Here is a 23460-nt window from a genome sequence, read left to right as displayed (position 1 = left end):
GCGTTGCCTCCTGTCACTGTGGGGAATTGCTCACCAGGTCGACACCCCAGCCAGAAGTTACTCTCTGAGCCTGCGCCCATTCTCGCTCCAGGAACCGCAGCATCTCCTTCTGTGTGACTCAGCCCTCCGGCCAGGTCCCTACATACGTGGTTTCCCCTTCCGGGGACGTGTATCAAAGTCCCTGCTCACCAGCCGTCTCTGTCAGTCCTCCCGTTCACTGCCACAGGGGCTGGCAGGGGAATCCAGGCCTGTTCTCTGCTCCAGGTTCCAGCTCAGGCTCTCTGAACAGCAGCCCAGGTGTGGTTCCCTCCTGCACCCTGCTGCCTTTCCCTGAGCCTCTCCCTCACCTCCTGGCCCTCCCCATGCCTCTGGGTTTGCCAGCCTGAGCCCTGGGCTACTTGTCCCTATGGCCCCCCAAGTGCACCTCCCTCCTCCTGGGGAATGCCTGCAGACTACCTCCCTGCAGCTCCTCTGCTGCCAGCTTCCCGCCTTTATAGACGTCCTGCCTCTCCCCACGCAGGTGAGCTTCCCCCAATCAGGGCTTTCCTCCCAGGCTTAATTCTCCCCTGTTGCAGCCTCATTGGCTGATTGGGCCCCCTTGAGCTCTTGCAGGGCCAGGGCGGGGAGTGCACCCATCACCCCATCAGCAGGGCTGTCTGGGCCCCATCCTGGCACTAGCGAGAGTCGTGTTGTGTAGGGGAGGCAGGAGGTGGCACTTCATTGTGCACCTGTACCTAACCTTCCTCACACACCTCACTGCTGTTAGGGTGTTACTAGCCTGCCGTCCTCCCTCAGGGTCAAGCTCCTGCCAGTCAAATAACAACCAAACTTCCAGGTAGGCTATTAGAAAAAGCTACGGTCTATGGGCCTGATCCAAAGTCCTTCACTGGGAGTCATTCCATTGACTGCCAGGGGCGTTGGACCAGGTGTCTGAATGAGCCGTGCTATGCGGTGCATTTAAAAGGTGCAGGTGTTGTGCTCATTCCAGAAGTGTTCGGATGGTTGGCAAGGTCTCTCTGGCAGGAAACACGGCGTTGTGGCCTGCAGTGAACCACCTCAGTCAGGGGCACTGTTTGTTCATATGCAGAAATGAAACAGGAGTGACTGCCGGAATCTGACTCCAGAATCTCAGTCTCTGATTCCCTCTGGCTGGTAAGTCACCTGCAGGAATGGGCTGGGCTTTTTTGGTCAGAGATCTCTTTTAAAAAAAGAAAAAGGGAAACAAATTTTTCTTAGCTCTTTCCCCATCCAAAACCTGAAGTGTGGAAGGGGAGCTGTGACTGCCCACAAGGCTTGTTCCTCAGCCAGTGGGAAGCTACCCACAGTTCACTATTAATGCATGTGGCTTTGCCTCCAGTTATCTGCAGCGTGAGCTTCTACGACCCAGAAGGCTACATTGACTCGACGGACTATCCCCCGCTTCCTGTGCCCAACTTCCTGGAGTGCACCTATAACGTGACCGTCTACACGGGCTATGGAGTTGAGCTCCAGGTAAGAACACGGTGGCACTTCGGGGCTGCTGTTTCCCAGGTCCCGTCCCACTGGGGTCAGCCGCAGAACAGTCACTGACACGGCATGGAAACAGCTCTCGCTCCTTGCTTAGTGTGTGCAGCTGAAATGAGCTGTTCCTGGGAAAACGGTGCTAATATTTCCCTGAGTTAGAAGCCATCCTGGAAGCCTGGCCAGGTAACTGATCAATAAGCCCCAGCAGGAGATGAGCAGTCGCTACCTGTCTGTAATTAGCAATGTGCACTCAAAGGAACAGGCGAGCTTGTTCCCACCGTTATGTGTGGCTGGACTGAAGAAGAGGGCTGACCTTGTTGCAGCCTGATGGCGCAAGCAAATCCGTGATGGAAAGGGTGCTCATGGAATTCAGTGTAGCACGGTCGTTAAGTGGAGCAAGCAGCGGGGCAAACACTGAAACGCTGGCATTTTATGCATATTTTAAAACTTTTCTCTAACAATGACTCTGTCTCCTGAATCCAGAGGGTGCTAAAGACAAACTGTTCTGTTGTAAATTTGCCTCCCATTGTAATCCATCCAGTGACATCATTCCTGACCTTGCTCCATTGTAGGTCAGGGTTTTAATGGAGCATAAAATTAGCCTCTCCGCCTTCAGAACTCCCCTTTTCACTTTGCTGATGCTTCTGAGGTTCTTCACCATTATATTACAAAAGCAGATCTGCGTTTGCTGAGCCCAACCTTGCCTGGCTCCGAGCACATATCTGCTCTGCATGAGCAGCATTCGTTTCTCACCAAGCTGTGCACAGGCCAGGAGTCATGGCTGCATGACACACAAGTACACCCAGATCTGCTAAGCCACTGGGGTCTCTGAATGTAAAGCAAGTCAATCAGTAGGTTTGAATGTACACGCAGGCCGGCTAGGTAGCAGCAGGGGAATGTAGGGAACCTCCCCACCTCCCATACACACACCCCTCACTAACTCTCGCCACTATGCCCAGCCCAGGCCCGGGCACAATGATCTGATCACAGATGACGGGGGTAGGTTTGAGTTGGGGGGGCTGGGGGATGTATGGGGGGAGAATTTGTTTCACAGCCCCGTACCACAGTGTGAAAGCTGGCTGCCCTTGCTAAAATACTCAGCCCACTCTAAGCAACATCCTTAGAGCAAGAGGAACAGCCAGGCCTGAAGCGTCCAAGAACGGAGAGTTTTCCACCGTAATAGGCATATTTTGGAGAGCAGGACGGGGGTGGGGCGGATGCTTGGAAAGAAAAGCTCTGTAAAGAAAGCATGTCTGAGCCTAGCACTCTGGAGACATTGCTGGACAATGGTTAATCTCTGACAGAATATAACCTCTGCAGAGCAATACGTGGAAACAGGGCAACGTTTGGAGGAATCTGTGCAAAGCCGCCTAGGGACAGCTCTAACTTTGGACTTTTGAAGCCAAGAATATAACTTACTGTTTCGGGCCAGCAGCCCCTCTTCCCGGTTTCCCCCTCACCGAGGTGAGCAGTGCTCACATCCCTTCACGTGTCCTGCCTGCTGGCCCAGCCTCAGGGTGAGGTGGGGGGTAGCCAGAGAGTGGAGCTGTCCCTGCTGCTCTGGACTGGGCCGCAGGAACGCCCAGGGGACACATACAGCTGTTAAATGGACTCAGCTAACCCTGTTCTCTTGCCTGGCTGAGGGCTGGCGAACAGGGCTCTGAGCAGGTACTGATGGAAAGGGAGCCAGGGGGCCCATTTTTCCACATTACGGAGCAAGACACTGCGGTACAAGTGTCCCAAGTACAGGCAGGCTGGAACCCACCTGCATAACTTTGTCTCCTGCCTCCTCAACACCAGCTGCCTGGAGATGAAAACAGCAAGAAACTCTTCCCCTCCATCCAGCCTCTAATGATCTCCCTGGCAGATGGGCTAGAATCTATGAGCAAACTGAAGGGAAATAAGGAGAAATGGGAAATCCTTGCTCCTAGGATCCCCATGCTGGAGAAGCCTCTCCTGGGATCACTGAATCGGACGTGGGGCACCATGCTCTGGTGTCAAAAGCTGGCTCACCTATCGCCAAGGGCAGCAAGCTCTGTGGAAGACTCTTTAACCAGCTTTCCGACTGATTTCAGATGGAGGCTGGAAATAGCATGCAGGGCACGTGAGACGTTTGATCTCTCTTCATGCTTTAACCTCTATATGGCATGTAGTGTATGAAATATACAGGTGAATGCGACAGGGACGTGGCTGCACGGAAGGATAGTCCTTACGCCCAGAATATCACCAAAGATACAGAGCACTAGTGTGTGCAGCTAGAATAGTGCTCGCTTGGACTTCGCAGGCGGAAACGCCCCGGTGATTCCAGGTGTCACTGTTATCCTGTCACTCCAGTTTAGAAGGAGATAAAAGGGAAGTCGCTGAGCTGAACCCTGGATAGGTCACAAGACCAACATGAAGGTAAATTACCTTAGAGAGACAATCAACAGGAGAGGGAATTAAATGCCCTAAATGCCGCATGAGGTCCATGCAAATCATCAGTAACTGCAGAAAATAAACAAACACTCAAAATATGAGAAGCCTTTGATTCACCTCCATACCAAGGGCTTTTGGCACAGGGCTAGTGAGGCTGAATATGTCTACCAAGTGCTTTGCTGGGTAGAGACGCCATCCAAGGGCTAATCATGATTAAAGATGTAGACGAGGAAGCAGGCGGTCAGTGTTTGGGCTGTCCCTGGCCCCTGGCCCCTCCACTCTCAGGGGAGCACTGTGATCTAATGATACAAGCACAGGAAATCCTGACCTCTAATCCCAGCTCTCACACCAACTCCCCGTGAAGCCCAGAGTGTGTCACATCCCTGCTCCGTGCCTCAGTTTCCCCTCTGTAAAATGGGGATCATTGTCTATTTAAATGCCTCCCTTGTACTGGTATTTTAAGGATTAATTATCCAGTGTTTTAAAGTGATCAGAAGATGGAAAGTGCCAACTAAGCATCATTTATTATTCGCACCGCCCTATCAGAAGCTGTTGAGGATGGGTTGTTTAGTCACACACTACTCACGGAAGGAAATAACATGGGATTTTAGGATGGCCTGAATGGCTGATCAAAGCACTGATGACGATTATCTTTACCCATCCCCGAGGGATCCCGGCCTCACACATCTAGTCTGAAGGAGAAGAGAGCAGCCCGGCGTGATGGCCTGATGAAAAGATTAATGGCTTTCCCGCTGCTCCCTCTTGTTTTGCCAGCCTGTCATTTAGAATCCCTGTTCCATCCTCTTTTAATTATTTTACATGTACAGATGCTCCCAGCTTCACTGGCTACAAAGCTAATTACATGAGTCAGGTGCGGAAATAGTGCGATGCCATTCTTTCCCCCCGCCACGTAGTCACTCGTGCTGGTAATTGCTGGCATTTAAAGTGAGTTTGATTGAATTCCTGACTCCTGTAATGGAGAGAAGCAGAAGAGGCCTTGCTGAAAATGGTCACAGTGGTGGAGTGGCAGGGGAGAGAGACAGAGAACCCCACCTAGGATATTGGGAAACACTATTTCCCTAGGAGGGTGGTGAAGCACTGGAATGGGTTCCCTAGGGAGGTGGTGGAATCTCCTTCCTTAGAGGTTTTTCAGGCCCGGCTTGACAAAGCCCTGGCTGGGATGATTTAGTCGGGGTAGGTCCTGCCATGAGCAGGGGGTTGGACTAGATGCCTCCTGAGGTCCCTTCCCACCCTGAGATTCTAGGAGTCTATAACACCGTTAGGGCTGCATCAGCTAAACTGGGCAGCCCCATTCATGTTATGCAACTTTGCAGTGGCTCCTTGTTTGGTCTCTAAGTGGCTTTTGTGCTGGTGCTGGGTTCCCTGGGCTGGAGACTGCACAGCCATATCATGGGCAGCAGCTGTGCAAACTCCCTACCCCGGCCTGGAAGGGTCGCCGGGCGACAGAATACATCTGCACTGCAGCCGCTACAGCAGCCCGGCTCCAGCGCTGCAGCCGCTGTCGGGTAGACACTCCCTGCATTGCAGAAGGGTTTCTCCGTCGAGGCAGCTGATCCACCTCTCCAAGAGGCAGGAACTAGGTTGGCAGGAGGACTCTCCTGTTGATCTATCTGCGTCTACGGTGGGACGTAGGTCAGCCTGACTACGGCACTCAGAGCACAGGGTTTTCCATAGCCCTGGGCGAGGTACTTAGGTTGACTACGTTTTAGGGGTAGGCCAGGCCTTAGTCCCCTGCCCACTGCAAGCTTTGGCAGCCTTCCTGGGAGCATCAGTGGAGAGAGCAGGCTTTGTGGCATGGACACACACACGTCTCTCGGTGCAACAGAGCTGGATTCCTCAGTCAAACCCCTATGGAGGTCCAGGGGATTCGGGCCTGGTCCAGCCCCCACCAGACACAATGGAAAGGCTCCCTCTGGTCAGGCCTAGTGGTCAGAGGCAAGAGCCAGAGTCAGGAGTCAGAAACCGAGCTGGGCTGGAGCAGGGCAGGGAACAAGGGAGGCTAAAGAGCAGTCCTGGCGATGCCACTCAGCCACGCACCCCAGGCCCCTCATCTCTGACATTAGGCCCCAGTGGTATTGGGAACTGTCCCTTTACGTGGTTTAGCTGCCCAGGCAGGAAGGCTGCGGGAGGGGTGCTGCTGAAGCCTGTGTTCTGTTCTGCAGAGGTACTTGGGAACTACATCCCTGAATTAAGGGGATCTCTTCCAGCCCCTGGGGACCCGCGTGCTGACTGACCAGCACGGCCCCTGCCCCAGCGCACATTGTTGTGTTCTGCGCTCTGGAGGGACGGCCTGTGCAGATCACAGAACCAAACACTGCCCTTTGACCCTGTGTCAGCAGCACTGAGGGGAATGTCTAGTTCAGAAACACACAGGAAAAGATCTCCCTGTTTAAGCCTTTTAATGGCGTCACAGCAGCAGCAGAGGAGAAGGCAGAAAAACTGAAGCTGAATTTAACCAAAAGCCCGTCTCGGTGATGCATTCCACCTTTGGATAGAGTCATAACCGTTAAATGGGTTGATGGAAGGGAAAAAATCCCGAAGAGTGACGATTCGTTACCAGGTTAATAACATATTGTAACACAGACTAAGAGACAAAGTGGCGGCAAAGAGAAAAGCTCCTCACCGTGTCACTGTGCTGGAGTTAAAAAAAGAGAAAGAAAATGAAAGTCCCTGACAAGTTCTAATAGCTTCTCTCAAGCAATTCGCTCCTGCACGTGCCCCTGAATGGAGAACCCCTCTGCACACCTCAGCAGCTCTGTCATCCAGGCCTTACCCCAGCCCGAACCCCTTGAAGTCACTGCAAACTTTCCCATTGACGTCAGTGGCCTGTGAATCTGGCCCTTAATGAATTACAGGGGAAATTCACCTCTGTGCATAAGGCCTAGGTACCACACACAGGACAGAAGCAGGATTTGAGTGCTACCTTGGCCTTGTGGAATATAAGTGGCTCCTAACTAGGCTTTATGCTGGCGCTCTGCCCGGGGTGAATCTCACCTTATTAGACGTTTCAGACCCTGGTCCTCCTACCGAGCCCACTGCAAGCTGCCCAGCACATCAAGCCCTGAGCCACTGATATGCTACAAATTAGGTCCCCACATCACAGCGATAAGGACAGAGCAGCTACTTATAATAAAATTACAATTATAAAAAACTCTTGACATTTCTTGGCAAGAAACATCGTTTCCTTAAAGAGATTTCAGCTGAAATGTAAAGGCGTTTGGGTTTTTTCTAGGAGGCGAACGAGCCTGTTAGTTTGGGTTGGAAGGATTCTTCCCCCTGCCCCCGTCTTAATGACACATGTTCCGGGAGCTTAAATTAGTTCACTCTTTGATTTCCCTTTGCAGTTCCTGGCAGGAAGCTGCACATATGGTACCTTCCTCCCTGGCTGATGATCCCTGGCACAAGGCCACTGTATCAGTGCGTAGCTGACAGTTATCCCAGACACAGAGGGGAGTCCCAAGGACTGTGCTGTTTACCTACCTCCCAGTGTTAAAGGAGAAATCTGCTTCAAGAGAGCAATAACCCCCGCTGCTCTTTCTTTCATCCTCTTCTGTTCGTTTCCCAAGTACAGACTAACCCGAGACAGAATTTGAATAGCTGGAAAGTGACTGCTGCCATGCAGGCTGCCAGATAGAGCAATAGCTCTGCAAAGCCTTCCCTTGCACAGGGCCTGCTGCTGACACACTTCAGGAATGCCTGCGAGTAAGACTTCTGGGTAAGTGCTGCAATGCATTAATCAGCACCTGCCCCCTTCAGAGATCTGTCTCCAGCCTACATACCAGTCTGAATTTTCTCCTCCGCAGACAGGTCCTGAAAACAGGGAAAGCAGCCGTAAAGCAGAGCAGCTCAATTCCCATTCTGCTCCAGTGACTGTTCCTTTAATATTTCCCTTCTTAATTTGTCAGCGTGACTTTGGGGCTGGCCTTCACCTGCCAAACCTGGTTTGGAAACAGAGCCATCCTTGAGTGATTTCAGCACAACGCATGTCAGGACGACTCTGGATTTTTTCAGTGATTCAGAACAGACACAACGAGCTAAATCCAGCCCAGGTGAAAACCCAGCAGAAGTCAGTGGAGTTGCATTAATTATACAAAGGCTGAGTTTGGCTGTGTTCGTATCAGCTATTCCAATTAATCCACCCCTAATCAACAAGGAATTAGTGTTTAAATCTGAGCCCAGGTCTCTGTCTGCCTAGAGAGGTTTTTCACTGGGACATTTGGCATTGGAGACTGGAACAAACAAGGCACATGTTCGTTGCATGCTCCTGTGCAGGTAGGAATCGAGCTCTCAGTTCTTGCCTCTCATTCAGGAAGCCCAAGAAAAAGTTAACTGCCCCCCAAAACAAGCACATGTGCAGGAGTCTCCGCCTCCCCCCCCACATGCCAACGCCCGGCACAGAGCCCTAATGCTGCTCCTTCCCTTCTGAGAGCCCCCTGGATTCGAGTTTCCTCTCCCACCAATTTCACAATGATTTCAATGAGGTGTCCCCTGATTTACACTGGGGTCAGGGAATGGAGAATCTACCTGCCCTGTCCTCCCCCAGCCCAGACTGTTAGTCTGAGCCGTCCAGGGAGCGTGTCAGGGAGCCAGGACCCACCCAACCCATCACAGCCTCAGTAAATCAAAGCCAACCCATTGGCTCAAATCTGGAAGTGAAGTGGAGCCGGTGGGGGCCATGCATTCCCTGCAGCTAATGCGACCGGAGGAAATGAACCATGGGCCAGCAGCACCCCGGGGTATCCCCAAGCTCTCAGTCGAGACATCACCAAGTTTGGGCTCACTGTGGCCAGGTCTGGAGCCTAAAGAGAACTCTACAAAGACCTAGCCGGGGCCCATTTGCTCAGCCATGCCTGCTAGGCCTGCAGAAGCAGCTGGGGAGGGAGAGACCCAAGATCACCTCCATACTGTGAGCAGAGAGGACAGCCCTCATTGCCATGCTGGTCCAGTGGTTAAGGTGATAAGACTTAGGAGAGCCAGGTTCAACTCCCTGCTCTGCTTCAGACTTCCTGTATAACCCTGGGCAAGTTACTTAGCCTCTGTGCCTCAGTTTCCCCATCTATAAACACAAGCCAGATTGCAAAGTGCTTTCACATCTACAGATGAACAGTGCTGCATGGGGGCCAGGGATCCTTCCCCAACCAAGCAGCTTCACGTCCCGCTGGCTGGCTAGGACTTGGCCTCAGGTAGCTCATGCTCCCAATGCTGGCCAGGCACTGGGAGAGCCAGCTTGCCAGCGGGGTCTGAAGTGCTGAATGATGCTGAAGGTGGCTTGGATAGGGAGCACAGCCTCTCTTGGGCCAGCACAGTTGCTTTTGTTGTTCTGTTTCCAGGCTGAAAAAGTGAACTGCCAATTTGTTTTCCTTTGAAAAATTCGAGACGAAAGCAGCCTACAGATCAGTGGCGGTGACCCAGAATTGCTGGCATTATCCGTCTTGTGGATGAGGTCAGCTGTTATTACCCCAAGTTATAAAGCACGGCCCTTGCTCATAACGTCCCAGTGATCGTAAAACCTGGCCGGAACTTGTGACTAGTCCCATAAAGTGCATTATTGCTCAGCACCAGCAGACTAAAGGCATTCGCTCCTCAGCCTTCACAAGGTGCAACGTGGCTGTTGACAGCAGGGCTGGTCTGCAATGCCTGGCTGCAGCGATCAGACTGGTGCCATCGCTGAGGGCAGTGGGCAGCTGGCAGAGCCTCAAAGTAAAGCAAAGTGGCTCTGGCCTTTGTCCCTTCTCTCTAGCGTGGGGCTCCTATGGTACTAATCCACGTGGCAGCCAAAGAGATGATTTCCAAGGGCAGTTTAACGCCTGTTCATGCTCAGTGGGACTGGAGCATCTCACTGTCCTTTGTGCCATTGACACCTCCCTGTAAAGGACCTTCGCTGGCACATCTAAAGCCCTGGCTATTAGGAATCCATTTCTCAAGCTACCCGGTCACGAGAACCATGACCCCAGCTGTGCTTCTTCCTTTAATCTCTCCACTTTCTTCCCACCCCCATCTGGGGTTATTGCACCATTTTCTCTCCTGAGTATAATGTGTGTCACATGGATGTGGACACTCAGACTATAACCACATCCACGGGCATTCAGAGAAGGCAAACGCTGCTCTTTTTTATAATGCGCCTCTCTTCTCTTTGCTGGAGTCCCTTCTTACACAGAACGCTCTTTGAAGTCAGTGGTCCACATTCTCCTCGCCTTACTGAAACAGGTTAACCTATTGACCGCAAAAGGGCTACTCGCATGAGTAAGACTAGAAGCAAGTTGGCCCTTTTCTGCATATAATTCTTGCCAATTCACCGCGGGTGAAATTCACCCCTGTGCAACAGCTCAGCACCAAGACTGATCTCCCACTTCTGGTCTGAATGGGGACAGAAGTGGCAGCTCGGCCTTGGTGAATTTCAAAATTCCTGGACAAGTAGTTAGGTTCACAGATTCACAGGGGCAGATTCCCCCGCTGGTGACATTGACTTCACTGGAGCTGTGACAGTCTAAACCAGCTGAGGATCCGCCCCATGGATAGAAGACATTGGTATGTCATCTCCTCTGACCACCTGCGTAACGCAGGCCAGAGAACCTCACCCGCTGTTGTCTGCATCAAGCCCCTCAATTCTGTCTGAGCTAGAGCATAGCCAGGGGCGGCTCCAGGCCCCAGCACGCCAAGCGCGTGCTTGGGGCGGCATGCTGCAGGGGGCGCGCTGCCGGTCACCGGGAGGGCGGCAGGTGGCTCCGGTGGACCTCCTGCAGGCGTGCCTGTGGAGGGTCCGCTGATCCCGTGGCTTTGGTGGAGCATCCGCAGGCACGCCTGCGGGAGGTCCACCGGAGCCGCGGGACTGGCGACCGGCAGAGCGCCCCCCGCAGCGTGCCGCCGTGCTTGGGGCAGCGAAATGTCTAGAGCCGCCCCTGAGCATAGCCCAGGCTTGATGTCTCAGCTGGGTTCATAAATGTTCTCCCAGCTTAAAATGCTGGAGGAAAAGCTCCTGTTTCTCCTCATTTCATGTCTGCTGAAAACTTTCTGCCCTTGGCCTTTCTCACAGCTGCCTTGCCTACTTCCTCACTTGCTGCCTCTAAAACGAGACCCCTTCTAAACTAAACTCCTGCTCTCCTCATTTGACCCTCCAGTTCCTCCTGCCTCCAAAGGGCTCCAGCAGCACTCGCTCGCTCATCGCACAGCCTTGAAACTTAGGCCTTATGCTGGGATGTTGCTGCTCACTCTCATAATCAGGACATCTCTGGTAACCCGGCAGAGCCAAAGAGCCTTGCAGCTACAGACTGCACTGGACACCAGCTCTCGGGGAGCCTCTGTACTGCAGCCGAGTCTATTCAGAATGGCAATAAGGGAGCAAGGAGAAAAGAGGAACGTTGATTTTCTACAGCTCTCGCTTTGTCAGCATTAGGGGTTCAATGCGGGAACATCATGAATACAGGAGAGGGGTTGAAAGGCATCTGGAAAATTACATAAAATATGTAAATTTCAGGGTCCCCATCCAGCCATGCCCTTAAGCAGATGCTTAATTTTAAGCAAGTGAATAATCAAGTTGACTACTCACCTCCTGAAAGGTAAGCACGTGCTGAAGGGATCATGTGGATCAGGGCCTCAAGGCATATTTTCCTCCTGTGTTTAAGGAGTCTAGTGAGACAATAACAAGGCTCTGTTCTGAGCTTGATTTTCGCATATATCCCCTGAGATAGGAGCTATTGACCTCGCTGATGCCAGGACAGATGTACAGTCTATGCACCGACTTGCATCATGACATTACATGAAACCCATCTTTGTTTTTAAAAAATTAAACCAAAACTTCTCCTGGCAACCAATAGCTGTCAAGGTTTCTTTTTGGTTAGAAATGATCTTTTTCTCACTCAAGGTCTTCTCCGGCATCTGTCAAAGTCAATGGAAAGGTGCCCATGCATGGCAGCAGGTGTTGGTTGGGGGCTTTATACAACAAAGGTAGATTTTTAATGGCACAGGTGACAGGTGCCCGACTCTTCTTCAAAGTCAGCAGGAATTGGTCACCTAAGTCTACTGGTGCCTTTGCAAATCTCCCCCCAAGTCAGCAAGGCAGGAAACAGATATTTCTGCTGGGGCCAAGGAAACCAAGTGGTGAGAGATTTAGAATGTGTACTGCCCACTACTGGCCAAAACATGTATCCACACATGTATACATGTCACCTTCTGTTCCTGTTCATCAGCTGGTCTTACAGCTCATCCGGCAAAGGGCTGTGTTCTTAAGTCGAATCTGCCCAAAGCGTTGTGTGATTGTTTAGAGGGGAGGTCACAGGCGAAGAAGCGCTTTGCACCCTTCAGGCCCAATCCTGTAGTCCTGGATGGTGAGGATTTGGCACTAATTAGGAAAGGGTTTATGGGTATTTGGGGAGGGGGAGTAGTTTCATTGTTAATCAAGTTTGGTGTCATTTCTCCTGAGGAAATCTAGCTCCTTGCAGCCAAGAGATCAAAAGGCTCAACGTGCTGCTATTGCGTTAGGAGGCTCCTATCAATGTGATATCCAAGGGCTGCCGGAGCTCCTGCCCTGGGTGTTACAGCACATCTGCTGGTGTTGGGAAGATGATCATTCTTCTGTGATGAGAAATCAAGCAAATTTTATAACAACAACAACAACAAATTCTTCTAGTCACCACATCATCACAAGCACATGCAATTAGAAGCTAATGCTTTGGGAAGTGCTAAATATAGGGCCTTGGTCTTCACATCCTTACGAAAACAAATGGCAGCTGTTGAGTATCTCATTGCCGAAATACCAGCCTCTTTATTATGCTAAAAGAACATGGAAAACAAATGTGGGGTTACTTGTTAACTACCAGGTTCCAAGCACTAATTAAAAGGCTTTTCTACTGCTCACTGGAAATATTAGCTGCTTTCTTTTCTGTAAATGGCCATCTATGGAAGCAGTGGTACCTACAAGCAGATGCCTTGTGCAAAGAGCTAATTGTAAACAACAATTTAGCTTACAAAGAAACCTGCTTTTCTCTCAGCTCTCTGGGCCACCTATTTCAGTCCTAGAGCAGTTGCTTTTGCACCTTCTTCCCCAGGGTAGAAGCTAGACTTTCTTATGCTGCATTCCCCCTGTGCAGTTTGCATTTTCAGAGTTCTCTGTCGCTGACTTTTAACTCCTTCAGGCTTCCTCTATGACCAAGGGCATTGTTGGAGCAGGTCACTTCCTGCTAGCGGCATTTCAGTGAAGGATTCCAGCCAGTTTAAATAATAAACCACTTTTTTCCTGTCGTAGTAGGAAACCAGACCAGGAGCGGAGGGAGGCTGTTGTATCATTCAGCAGTGATCACTGCAGGAATGGAACCAATGGCTGCACTGACAGATCTCTAGTAAGCCCGGCCCAGTTCGCCTTGGCTGGGTTGCAGGGACAGTGACCTTTAAGGAGCCAGGGGCTTGTAAGAGCTCCATGACTGTTGCAGAAAGAATGAGGAGTCCTTGTGGCACCTTAGAGACTAACACATTTATTTGGGCACAAGCTTTCGTGGGCTAAAACCCACTGCATCCGATGCAGGGAGTGGAAAATACAGTAGGAAGATATATATATACACACAGAGAACATGAAAAAATGGCTGTTGCCATACCAACTCTAACGAGACTAATCAATTAAGGTGGGCTATTATCAGCAGGAGAAAAAAAGCTTTTGTAGTGATAATCAGGATGGCCCATTTCCAACAGTTAACAAGAAGGTGTGGGTAACAGTAGGGGAAAAAGCTTTTACTTTGTGTAATGACCCATCCACTCCCAGTTTTTATTCAAGCCTAATTTAATGGTGTCCAGTTTGCAAATTAATTACAATTCCACTCTGATGACTGTTGCAGTTGGCTCTGTAATGTATGTGCTGTGGGCACTTTCCAGAGGAGACACAACAGCCCAGATGTCCAGGGCTGACAGGAACCCTGTGGGCACTAGTCAGCCATTGGCATCTACAAATGTAGGTGTTCCATGCATTGCGTCAAAGCCATCCTGTGCAGAGAGCAGACGCTAGTCTCAATGCAGCCCTCTACATGGGGCCATGTCACAGTGCTCTGGCACAGTTCAGGTTCCTTCCCTTGAAAATGTGGGCCTGTTATTTCAAGGCCCTGGGGAGCTGCTTCCGGTTACAGCAGGTTTGCCCGAACCAACGCAATGGCACTTCATCCTGGGGCAGATCCTGTCACAATATGACGAAAGCTTTCTGTAGGCAGGGCCGTATGGGAGGAGGGATGTGCATGGAGAGCGAAGGGCCTCGCTGAGACAGAACCTGTCTGAGAACATCCACCAAGCTCAGGCTCACCGCATGGAGGGCAGTCAACGCACACCGAGTTACTATGGAAACGTAGCAAAATGCACCTTCCGAGAGCAGGAGCTGACTGGGAGCGCAGTGATGAGACCATGTGCATTGCTCAGGGGGCGATATAGCCATGGCTTAGGGGTGATGTGCTATTCTGCCTACTAACTTCCAGTCACATTATCACATTTGTCCTTTTCAGTCACTCAAATAATTAACAGTCTTAAAGTATAACACAGTCCCATTCACCATACCGGCACCTCTCCGAAGCAGCTGTCCTCTCCAGAATCTCAGCTTGCTTGCTTGCTTTGAGTCCATAGCTGTTCTGGGTGATGAAGAAAACCTTAGCCCTGGGTGTAACAGAGTCAGCTGAAACTCTCCCTGAGCGCGACACGTTCCTCCAGTTATCTCAGCAAGCGGGTAACAGATGCCCTGTGACCACGCAGCCATGGAATCACAGAAGTGTAAGGCTGGACGAGACCTCAAGAGGTCATCTAGTCCAGTTCCCTGCATTGAGGCAGGACCAAGCAAATCTTTTTCATCCTGACAGATGTCTTTCTGTCTCTAACCCGTTCTTTAAAACCTCCAATGACAGGGATTCACAACCTCCCTTGGAAGCCTGTTCCAGCGCTTAACTGTCCTTATAGTTAGAAAGATTTTCCTACTATCTAACCTAAATCTCCCTTGCTGCAGATTAATCCCATGACTTCTTGTTCCACCTTCAGTGGACATGAGAACAATTGATCACCCTCCTCTTTATAATAGGACTTAATGTATTTGAAGACAGTTATCAGGTTCCCCCTCTGTCTTCTTTTCTCAACACTAAACATGCCCAGTTCTTTTTAACTTTCCCTCACAGGTCAGGTTTTCTAAACCTTTGATCATTTTTATTGCTCTCCTCTGGACTCTCTCCAATGTGTCCACATCTTTCTTCAAGTGTGGTGCCCAGAACTGGACACAGTGCCCAGCTGAGGTCTCACCAGTGCCGTGTAGAGCAGGACTGTTACTTCCTGTGTCTCACATACAGCACTCCTGTTAATCCTCCCCAGAATGATACTAGCCTTTTTTGCAAAGGCATCACATTGTTGACTCATCTTCAATTTGTGATTCATTCTAACCCCCAGGTCCTTTTCATCCAGCGAGATAGTCCCCGTTTTGTAGTTGTCTGTTTGATTTTTTTTCTTCCTAAGTATAGCACTTTGCAGTTGTCTGTACTGCATTTCATCTTGTTGATTTCAGACCAATTCTCCAATTTGTCAAGGTCATTTTGGATTCGAATCCTATCTTCCAAAGAACTTTCAACCCCTCCCAGCTGGGGTCATCCAGAGATTTTATAAGCACACGCTCCACTCCATTACCCAAGTCATTAATGAAAATATTGAATAGTACCAGACCCAGGACAGACCCCCTAGAGACGCCCTCTCAGTCTGGTAGTGAACCATTGATAACTACTCTTTGAGTACAGTTTCTCAACCAGTTTTTCACCCACTTCATAGTAGGTTCAGCTAGAGCACATTTCCCTAGTTTGCTCTTAAGAATGTCATGTGGGACTGTGTCAAAAGCCATACTAAAAATCAAGCGATATCACCTCTACTGCTCCCCCTCCCCACGGGCTAGGCCTGGAACCCTGTCAAAGAAGGAAATTCGATTGGTTTGGCCTGACTGATCTTGACAAATCCAGGTTGGCTACTCCAGTATTTATAGTCCTGTTATCTAGGTGCTGATGATGATGATGGTAATGATCACTTAAAGGGCAGCGTCACTAACTTTTTCGTTCTTCGGGTAAGAAATGAGAGGGAGGGTCACAGATATGCACAATTGATGCCGAGTGATGGTTCATTTGGAGCCAAAAGTGGGCGGAGGTTGGTAGGTACCACTACTAATTTCCCCCCAATTAAGGGGGAGCCCAGTGGCACTCGGGGAGCAGCAGGATCCTATTTTGAACATCTCCACAATCTAGTCATTCACATGGGCGGAGCTTATTTTATGGGTGGAGCTCGGAAGAGTAGCCCTGTACCTTCCACCTTCTTTTCCCCCCAGTATGACCCCGATAATAACAGCCTAATTTAACAGTGCAGTAAATTCATGTTGGCACAAAGGTCCCGTTCCAGCCTGAGTGTACATGTCTGAAGCGCTATGTACTCCAGGTCCCATGTAAATCGCAATACCCCCGAGGCAGCTCTCCATGCAGGACAAGGACCAAGTAAGAAGCACAGTGGGGTGGGGGTTCAATCAGGGAGCTGGGAAGCAGGGGACCTGGGTTCTGCTACTGACTCAGCCACCAGCTTCCTTTGGCAGGTCACCACAGTGTCCCCAGCTGTGAAGTGGGGGTAACACTTTCCAGGCGTGGTGCAGCACTGTGGGCTACTCAGCTGACAGGCCCTGTCAGTGCAGAGCAGGACCATGCTATGCAGCCGAGAAGGGAGGTGTCCGCATTGCGTAGGTGACCTGGGAGCTCGAGCGCCAGGCCAGAGTAAAGCTCACAGTGTGTTTGTCTGCTGTTAAGGTGAAGAGTGTGAACCTGTCAGAGGGCGAGGTGCTCGCCATTCGTGGAGTGGACGATGACAACTTGGTGATCTTAGCCAATCAGACACTTTTGGTGGAGGGTCAGGTGATTCGCAGCCCAACCAACACCATTTCCGTTTACTTCCGGACATTCCAAGACGATGTGGTTGGGACTTTTCAGCTTCATTATCAGGGTACGTGTTCATTACCCGAAACTAGTGAGCCCCTCCCAGCCCCGGGGGTGAGAACCCAGCGGGGGCCTTGCACACCAGCCCCCCGGCACAGCCAGGCCAGCAGCATGGTCGAGTGGCTGGGGCAGTGGGCTGCAACCCAGGAGACTTGGGTTTTGTTCCTGACTCTCTCACTGATTCGCTGTGTGACATTGGGCAAACCACCTCACCTCTCCCGTGCACGGGGCTGCTCCATTGCAGTCGGGAGACGGAGGGGAGGAGGGAATCAGACCCTGGGTGTCGTCTTTGCAGAATCCTTTCAGAGCCCTGGCTAAAGATGCTACGTGAGCGGGACTTGTTAGAAGATGAAATGTCCTTCCCCATCTACTGTGCCAATCCCTCTGCCACTGGCACTGTATCCTGAATGGCTATTGGGCCACAAGTGCAGTCATTACAAGCATGGGCAGAAGCACATTTGCTTGCCATTGTTTGGTAGCTCCCAAGCTCAGGGTGAACACAGGGACTGAGAGGCGAAATACCTCAGCAGCCCCCATTCAGCCTAAGGCCTCTGAATAAAACCAGTTCGTATCCATTGTAGCTGAACACAAGCTGCCCCCTGCACAAGCCTTTGCCGGCTTAGGAGAGGAATTAATAATCAAACACTAACTGCAGGCTTCTGCCCCTTGTGGGATGTGGCTGTGCTCTGTGGGACTGTGCTCAGAGGGTCTGCTCCAGCAAAGCAGGTTGGCATGTAAGTAAACCCATTGTCTTCCTGTTCTTAGAGTTAGGCTCATGCTTGAATGCTTTGCTGGATCAGGGCCAGAGTGAGCAGACGTCTCTATTCTGGGACGCTTCCCGCACAGACACAGGTTAGTTATTTGTACGGGCCTTGACAAGTCTAGTCTTTCTGGCACATTTCCAGCGGTTTTATTTTCCCCTAGGTCCACTGTGTTCTGTTTCTGTTCCCATAGAGAAGCCCACCCTACAGGGACACGTACGGAATCTTTATTTTTCCCTGGGACAGGTACAGAAAAATAAACAAGTGAATTCTTGTTAGAAACAAGATTAGAAAGGACGTCTAATCGAAAGCATGAACAGGTGAAAAGTCATTAATCAATGGTTCAATGGCACAGACACGCAAGTCTCAACAATGGTGTGTCTGGGCTAGTGTGACCAGGTTCCAGCACCTCCTCAGCTTTCACCCACTCTTCCTATTGCAGAATTAGGCAGAGAAGACAGTGGTGATGCTTAAAATCTCGCTGTGTGTTTGTTCTAGTGTTCATGCTGAGCTGCAGCTTTCCGCGGAGGCCTGACTTTGGAGATGTCACCGTAATGGATCTGCATTCCGGTGGAGTCGCCCATTTCCATTGTTACCTGGGATATGAACTCCAAGGCCCCAAACTGCTTACATGCATCAATGCATCTAGGCCTCACTGGAGCAGCCCCGAACCTGTCTGTTCAGGTACAGTATCTGATCACCAACACAGGTGCTAAGACAAGCTGGACTCTAGAATAATTTAGTGTTAAAAGTTGAATGTGAGCCTGGGAGAGGGGAAAACTGTACCAAATTCTGCTCCCATTTACATCAGCGTGCATCCAGAGTAACTATCCGAGTCGGTGGAGTGACGCTTCATTCGAGTAAAGTGTGACCGAACGGGCCCCTGCCCGGGTGCGGAACGGCTGGCACGGCACCAGCCATGCTGGGTTGTCGAGAATCCACAGTGCTGATTCCCTCTTGCTTTTTAGTGGCAAGTTGGAGGCATTTTCACTCTGCCTGGGGCCTGGTGACGAGGAAGGAGCCGCTCCCTGGACAGAAATGTCTGACTGGGGGCAGAACTGACCCACTGTTAGGCAAGTAACAAAAAGGAAATGGCGATTTAAAAAACAGAGAGAGAAAACAACAAGCAAAGCTCCATTATCAAGTTGTTCCTGGGTTTCTCGGTACATATTAGATTGCCAGGGAAAGCAAGGCCCTGCACCACTAATCTACATACAGGCTCACCCCATGTTTCATTTGGCGAGAGTACAGAAGCACAGGGTCTGTACAAGCCAGTAATAAAAAGCCCCAGAGAGCCACCTGCCTTGGTTTATAACAAGACACAATAAGTGAATAAACAGACACTTATGGGGACAGTAACAATGAAATGGGCCTGATCCCATTTCTGCACTATCAGCAGCAGTCACAGTTCACCTGTTTTGCTCTGGGGGAGTAAAATTCCTCTTTGGACAGAAACCAGATGTGGCAAATCTCAGCCTCAAAGACAGATGTTTCAGCAAGTTACAGGCACGTGAAAGCAGAGAGCGCTAACAGTAACTGGCTAGCAGTCTGTGCAGTCACCGGTGTGACCAGCACCCAGTGGAATGAGATCCTTCTAGGGAGGTTGTATCTGTTCGCTCCTTTGCATGCGCCACAAGCTGCGTTCCGGGCACTTTTTGAGATGTCTTCTTGTCTGTCAGCTGCTTAATGTGCTGCTGGGCTGTCAGAATGGCCAGGTCTCATCGCCTTCCCTCAGACTCAAGGAGGCACTGCCTCATCAGTGGCTTCTGGCGGAGGTAGGATGCAAATCCCCCAGGAGCCGATATATCTGCTCAGCTCATCTCAAAAAACGTTTCCTCCTGCCTCTACCACTCCTCTGCTTTAAGCTATTTCCAGTTGTGTTCAGAGCCACCCCTCTTGTGTGTGAGACTCACTCATGCAAAGCACAGCCTCCCTCACTACATTATACAGCCTCCCTCCTACATATTCCCTCTCCCATGCTTGCAGGAATTTCCCTGTCTCCACCATGCAGAGCTGCACACACCTGTACATTTGCAGTGCAGGATGGGGCAGTTTCAGTTGACATTGGGTTTGGGGGTCTACCCCTCGCTCCTAACTTTCCTTTCCCAAGTTAAATGAACCTAAAATGTGAAAGAGAAACCCAGTGGAAAGCAGAGCATCCCCTGATCTGGGGTCAAACCCACACAAAGCCACGAGCTTCACATGGTTTGAACCTGCAGCTGCAATAAATCAACCTAGTGTCCCTCCAGCACAATGTGCCACGCTGGGAAGGAAATGCAAAACCAGGGAAGAGTTACATGCTTTGGGGATTCATAACAAGAGTGGATTCCGCTCTGAATTATACTGGTGTAAATCCACTTCTTTGGAGTCAGTGGAGTCACTCCAGTTTACCCTGGTGCAGTTGAGAGTAGAATCTGCCCTGATTTGGCAGCCCATTTCTCGGGGAAGAGGCCCTTCTTAGCATACACTCATTTGTCAGTACAGAGTGCATGACCCGCTTTATGTGCCTGGGACCGAAGCTCTGAATGGCCGTGTGCTCCAGTCTCACCGTCTCTGTGCTTTCCTCGCCAGCACCCTGTGGCGGCACAGTGCATAATGCCACGATTGGACGAGTTCTCTCGCCGAGCTACCCCGGGAACCACAGCAACATGCACTGCGTGTGGACCATCACCGCTCCCCAGGGCCAGAAGCTGCACCTGCACTTTGAGAGGCTTCTGCTGAGTGAAAAGGACAGGTGAGGAGTCGCTCGCTTGCAGAGACGCAGGCATGCTGAGCCCAGAGCCCAGAAGCTGAGCTGACCTGTGCAGGGAGGTTAGCTTTGCCATTGCTGCCAGGGCTACTGCTGGCATTCAGGGGTGCCAGGTCTCAGCACCCTGCTCTTCCTACCCTATGGCATCAGAGTGAGGAAGACCTGGCAGCCTCCTACCCCATCCAGAGGAGGCTCAAGGGTCTCGCAAGGGGTTTTCCTCAGGACTGACTGGACAGTGTATTCCCTCACTCCAACCCAGTCACCTTTCAGACGGCCTGGGCCAGGCGTAGATCTCCCATCTCCAGGGCGTGCCGGGAGCAGGACACTTTCCATCTCGTTACAGTGGGAGCCGGCGAGTTGGCTGGGGATTTCGATGGCCCTGGGTGGTGAAGTGTAATTCCCACACCAGGGGTTCAGACCTCTAGCGGGTCTCGTGTGCATGGGAGGGGGCAGGGAGCATCACCCGTTTGGGGATTTCATCGTAGGCCAGCACTCTCTAGGGCAAGCATCTCCAGTGTGCGGGGGCCGAGGGGGGGGAACTGGATCACCTGCAGATCGTCACAATGGTCCCCTCTGGCCTTAAACGTCTACGGCTACCCCCACCCACCATGTGATTTAGCATGGGGCCTGTATAATGACACTGGGTCTCATAATCAGTAGCCCAATCCACAAACTGCCCCCCAGCTCCCAAAAACCCCAAATGCCCATGGCTGCATCTCACCCACAAATCACAGTCTGTTGGCATCATACCACAGAGCACACATTCATGGGGCTGATGTTTGTGTTTAAGTGGCATTACAAATTCAGTCTGGGAACAGGCAATAAAGCCAGTTTATGGCTTGTAGTAAAAGCAGAGAATAAAGCACCTGTTTACTACATGATAAAACAGACGTAGCCGCTTTGTGAATTGGTGTTTGCATCATTTCTTTCAAACGCTGCCCTCTGAATGCCTGACCGAACGGGCCCCTGCCTGGGCGCAGAGCGACTGGCATGGCACCTGCCATGCTGGGTTGTTGAGAAGCCACAGTGCTGAAAGGCAGAGACGTTGCTGCCTCCTGCTTCTCTACTTTTAGTGGCAAGTTGGAGGCATTTTCCCTCTGCCAGGGCCCTGGTGAGGAGGAAGGAGCCGCTCCCTGGACGGAAACGTCTCACACTGGTGCCACATACACATTTCACCCTTTTCCTTCCTGTGCTTCCAGCTCCTCACTCTGATCCTGGGCTGCGCCGGTAAATGAACCGGGGCGGGGATGTGTGGAGTGAGCGATTACCAGCCTGTGCTGGCTCGGTCCCTGCCCAGGCAGAAAGGTGGCCAGCAGAGGAGACAAGCCTTTGCTAACATGCCGTGTCCTCTCTGAACAGAATGGTGGTGTACAGCGGAGAGACAAACCACTCAGCCGTCCTTTACGATTCCCTCCGGACAGAGAGCGTCCCCTTTGAAGGCGTGATCAGCGACGGCTCCGCCATCCGCATTGACTTCATGGCGGATGAGGCGAGGGCCACCACAGCTTTCAACATTCGATTTGAAGGTGACTCTCCCTTTAATTTTGGATCTGGCTGGTGGGTAGCAGCAGGCAGACACTAGCCAACGCTGCTTGTGCTCAGTGGAATCAGGCACTTAAGAGATGTACTGATTACAATTACTCTAGCAGGGGTTACCCTTCATAGCAATAGGAAGCTGCATGCCCCTGGCACCAAGAGAATCCAATAGCCACCCCGCCCCGTGTCCCTGCATTATTGGAGGCATCGATTGGAAACTGGTGCTGAGTCTGCCAGCAGACTGGTAGTCAACTGGCGAATATCTCTAGGCCAGTAGAGACAGGCCAGTGTCTGTCCATGCGGCTCCCATCAATTACAGAAGGAAAGTCGTGGCAGTGCCTATCCCCTCCCAGCCTGGCTGCTGCAAATGTGACAACTGCATAAGCCCAGCTGGGAGGATTTACCTCCTAGCTGCAAAGGTATCACTGGTGATTCGTGGTCGGCTGCAGCTTCCAGTTCTCCCCAAAGACCTGTTCCAGCGAACAGGAATCAAGGCAAAAGAAACGAGGGTTCATTTCTGCAGTACAGATGCCTGGGAAGTGGGGTTCTTTTCCCTTCATTGGCTGTGAGGGGCAATCGGACCAATGGCTACAAGCCAGAGAGCATTCCCCGACCCCAGGGGAGAGTCAAGCCAGAAATGTTAGTCTGACAGCAGGACGCTACTCCCTCCCCATGCTTCAGATTGACTTTGGTTTAGCTTTGAGCTGGACAAGTGACTACTCCAGAGGTGAGCCCCGTTCCAGTTGCTGGGGTCCCACTGTCCAAAGGAATCAGGGAAAAGCCAGCCTGAACCCGGGATGGCAGGCAGCACTGCAGATACATTCTGCTAGACGGACACACCAGGTGCAGTCAGATTAGAGCAGTGGCATTTTGGATCTACATTTTTTTAAAAGGTGGGGAGGGAATGGAGAAATCACAGTTCCTCCAATGTCATTGAAAACTGAAAATCAAACCTCCCATTTGTTCCCAGTCTCCCTTTTGCTTCCCGCTGCCCTGGCACCATCCGACATCAGAATCTATTTCCTTACTGAGGATGCAAAGACGCTGAACATTCAGTCTTCTGCTTTGTCCCCTAGTTCTGCAGGCACTTTAAATGTTTCCCTACAATCCCAGCTTTCCCAAACAGCTGTTTTATTTCATAGGCTTTTTTCCTTCAAAAGTTTTTGTGGGGTTTGGTGCCAAAGCTCCGCGGTGACTGTTAGAAGCTGTAATAATCCCACCCATGTCACTCACCTGGCTGCTATTTAAGTCCCACTTACCCCAGACCTAATCATCTGTGCTCAGAGTTAAGAGCAATTTCTTTACATTTGAAAAGTGCCATGATGCGTAATTAAACTATATTATACAAAGAGTGTCTGTGCTAACCACAAATAACCCCTGCTCACTGTAACTAAGGAGTGCGCTGGAAGTACAGAGGGCCAGATCCTCAGCAACTGGTAAAATCAGGGATGCTGCACTGACATCACCAGAACTGACTTCAGTGGCGCTATCCCTGTTTGCACGAGCTGGG

At 51.1% G+C, this 23460-nt stretch overlaps 1 protein-coding gene across 1 annotated transcript in view; it reads left to right on the top strand.

The window, feature by feature from the left end:
• SEZ6L (seizure related 6 homolog like) overlaps positions 1–23460 on the top strand; it is a 55905-nt gene that overhangs the window by 3014 nt on the left and 29431 nt on the right. Inside the window, exons 3-7 of the mRNA XM_039505418.1 lie at positions 1358–1491; positions 16719–16911; positions 18164–18349; positions 20237–20399; positions 21774–21940. Coding sequence (XP_039361352.1) covers positions 1358–1491; positions 16719–16911; positions 18164–18349; positions 20237–20399; positions 21774–21940 — 843 coding nt within the window. The remainder of the gene's footprint in view (positions 1–1357; positions 1492–16718; positions 16912–18163; positions 18350–20236; positions 20400–21773; positions 21941–23460) is intronic.

Source organism: Mauremys reevesii, linkage group 18 (assembly GCF_016161935.1).
Source record: "Mauremys reevesii isolate NIE-2019 linkage group 18, ASM1616193v1, whole genome shotgun sequence".
Classification (NCBI taxonomy): Eukaryota; Metazoa; Chordata; order Testudines; family Geoemydidae; genus Mauremys; species Mauremys reevesii.
This window is presented reverse-complemented; position numbering and strand designations above follow the sequence as displayed.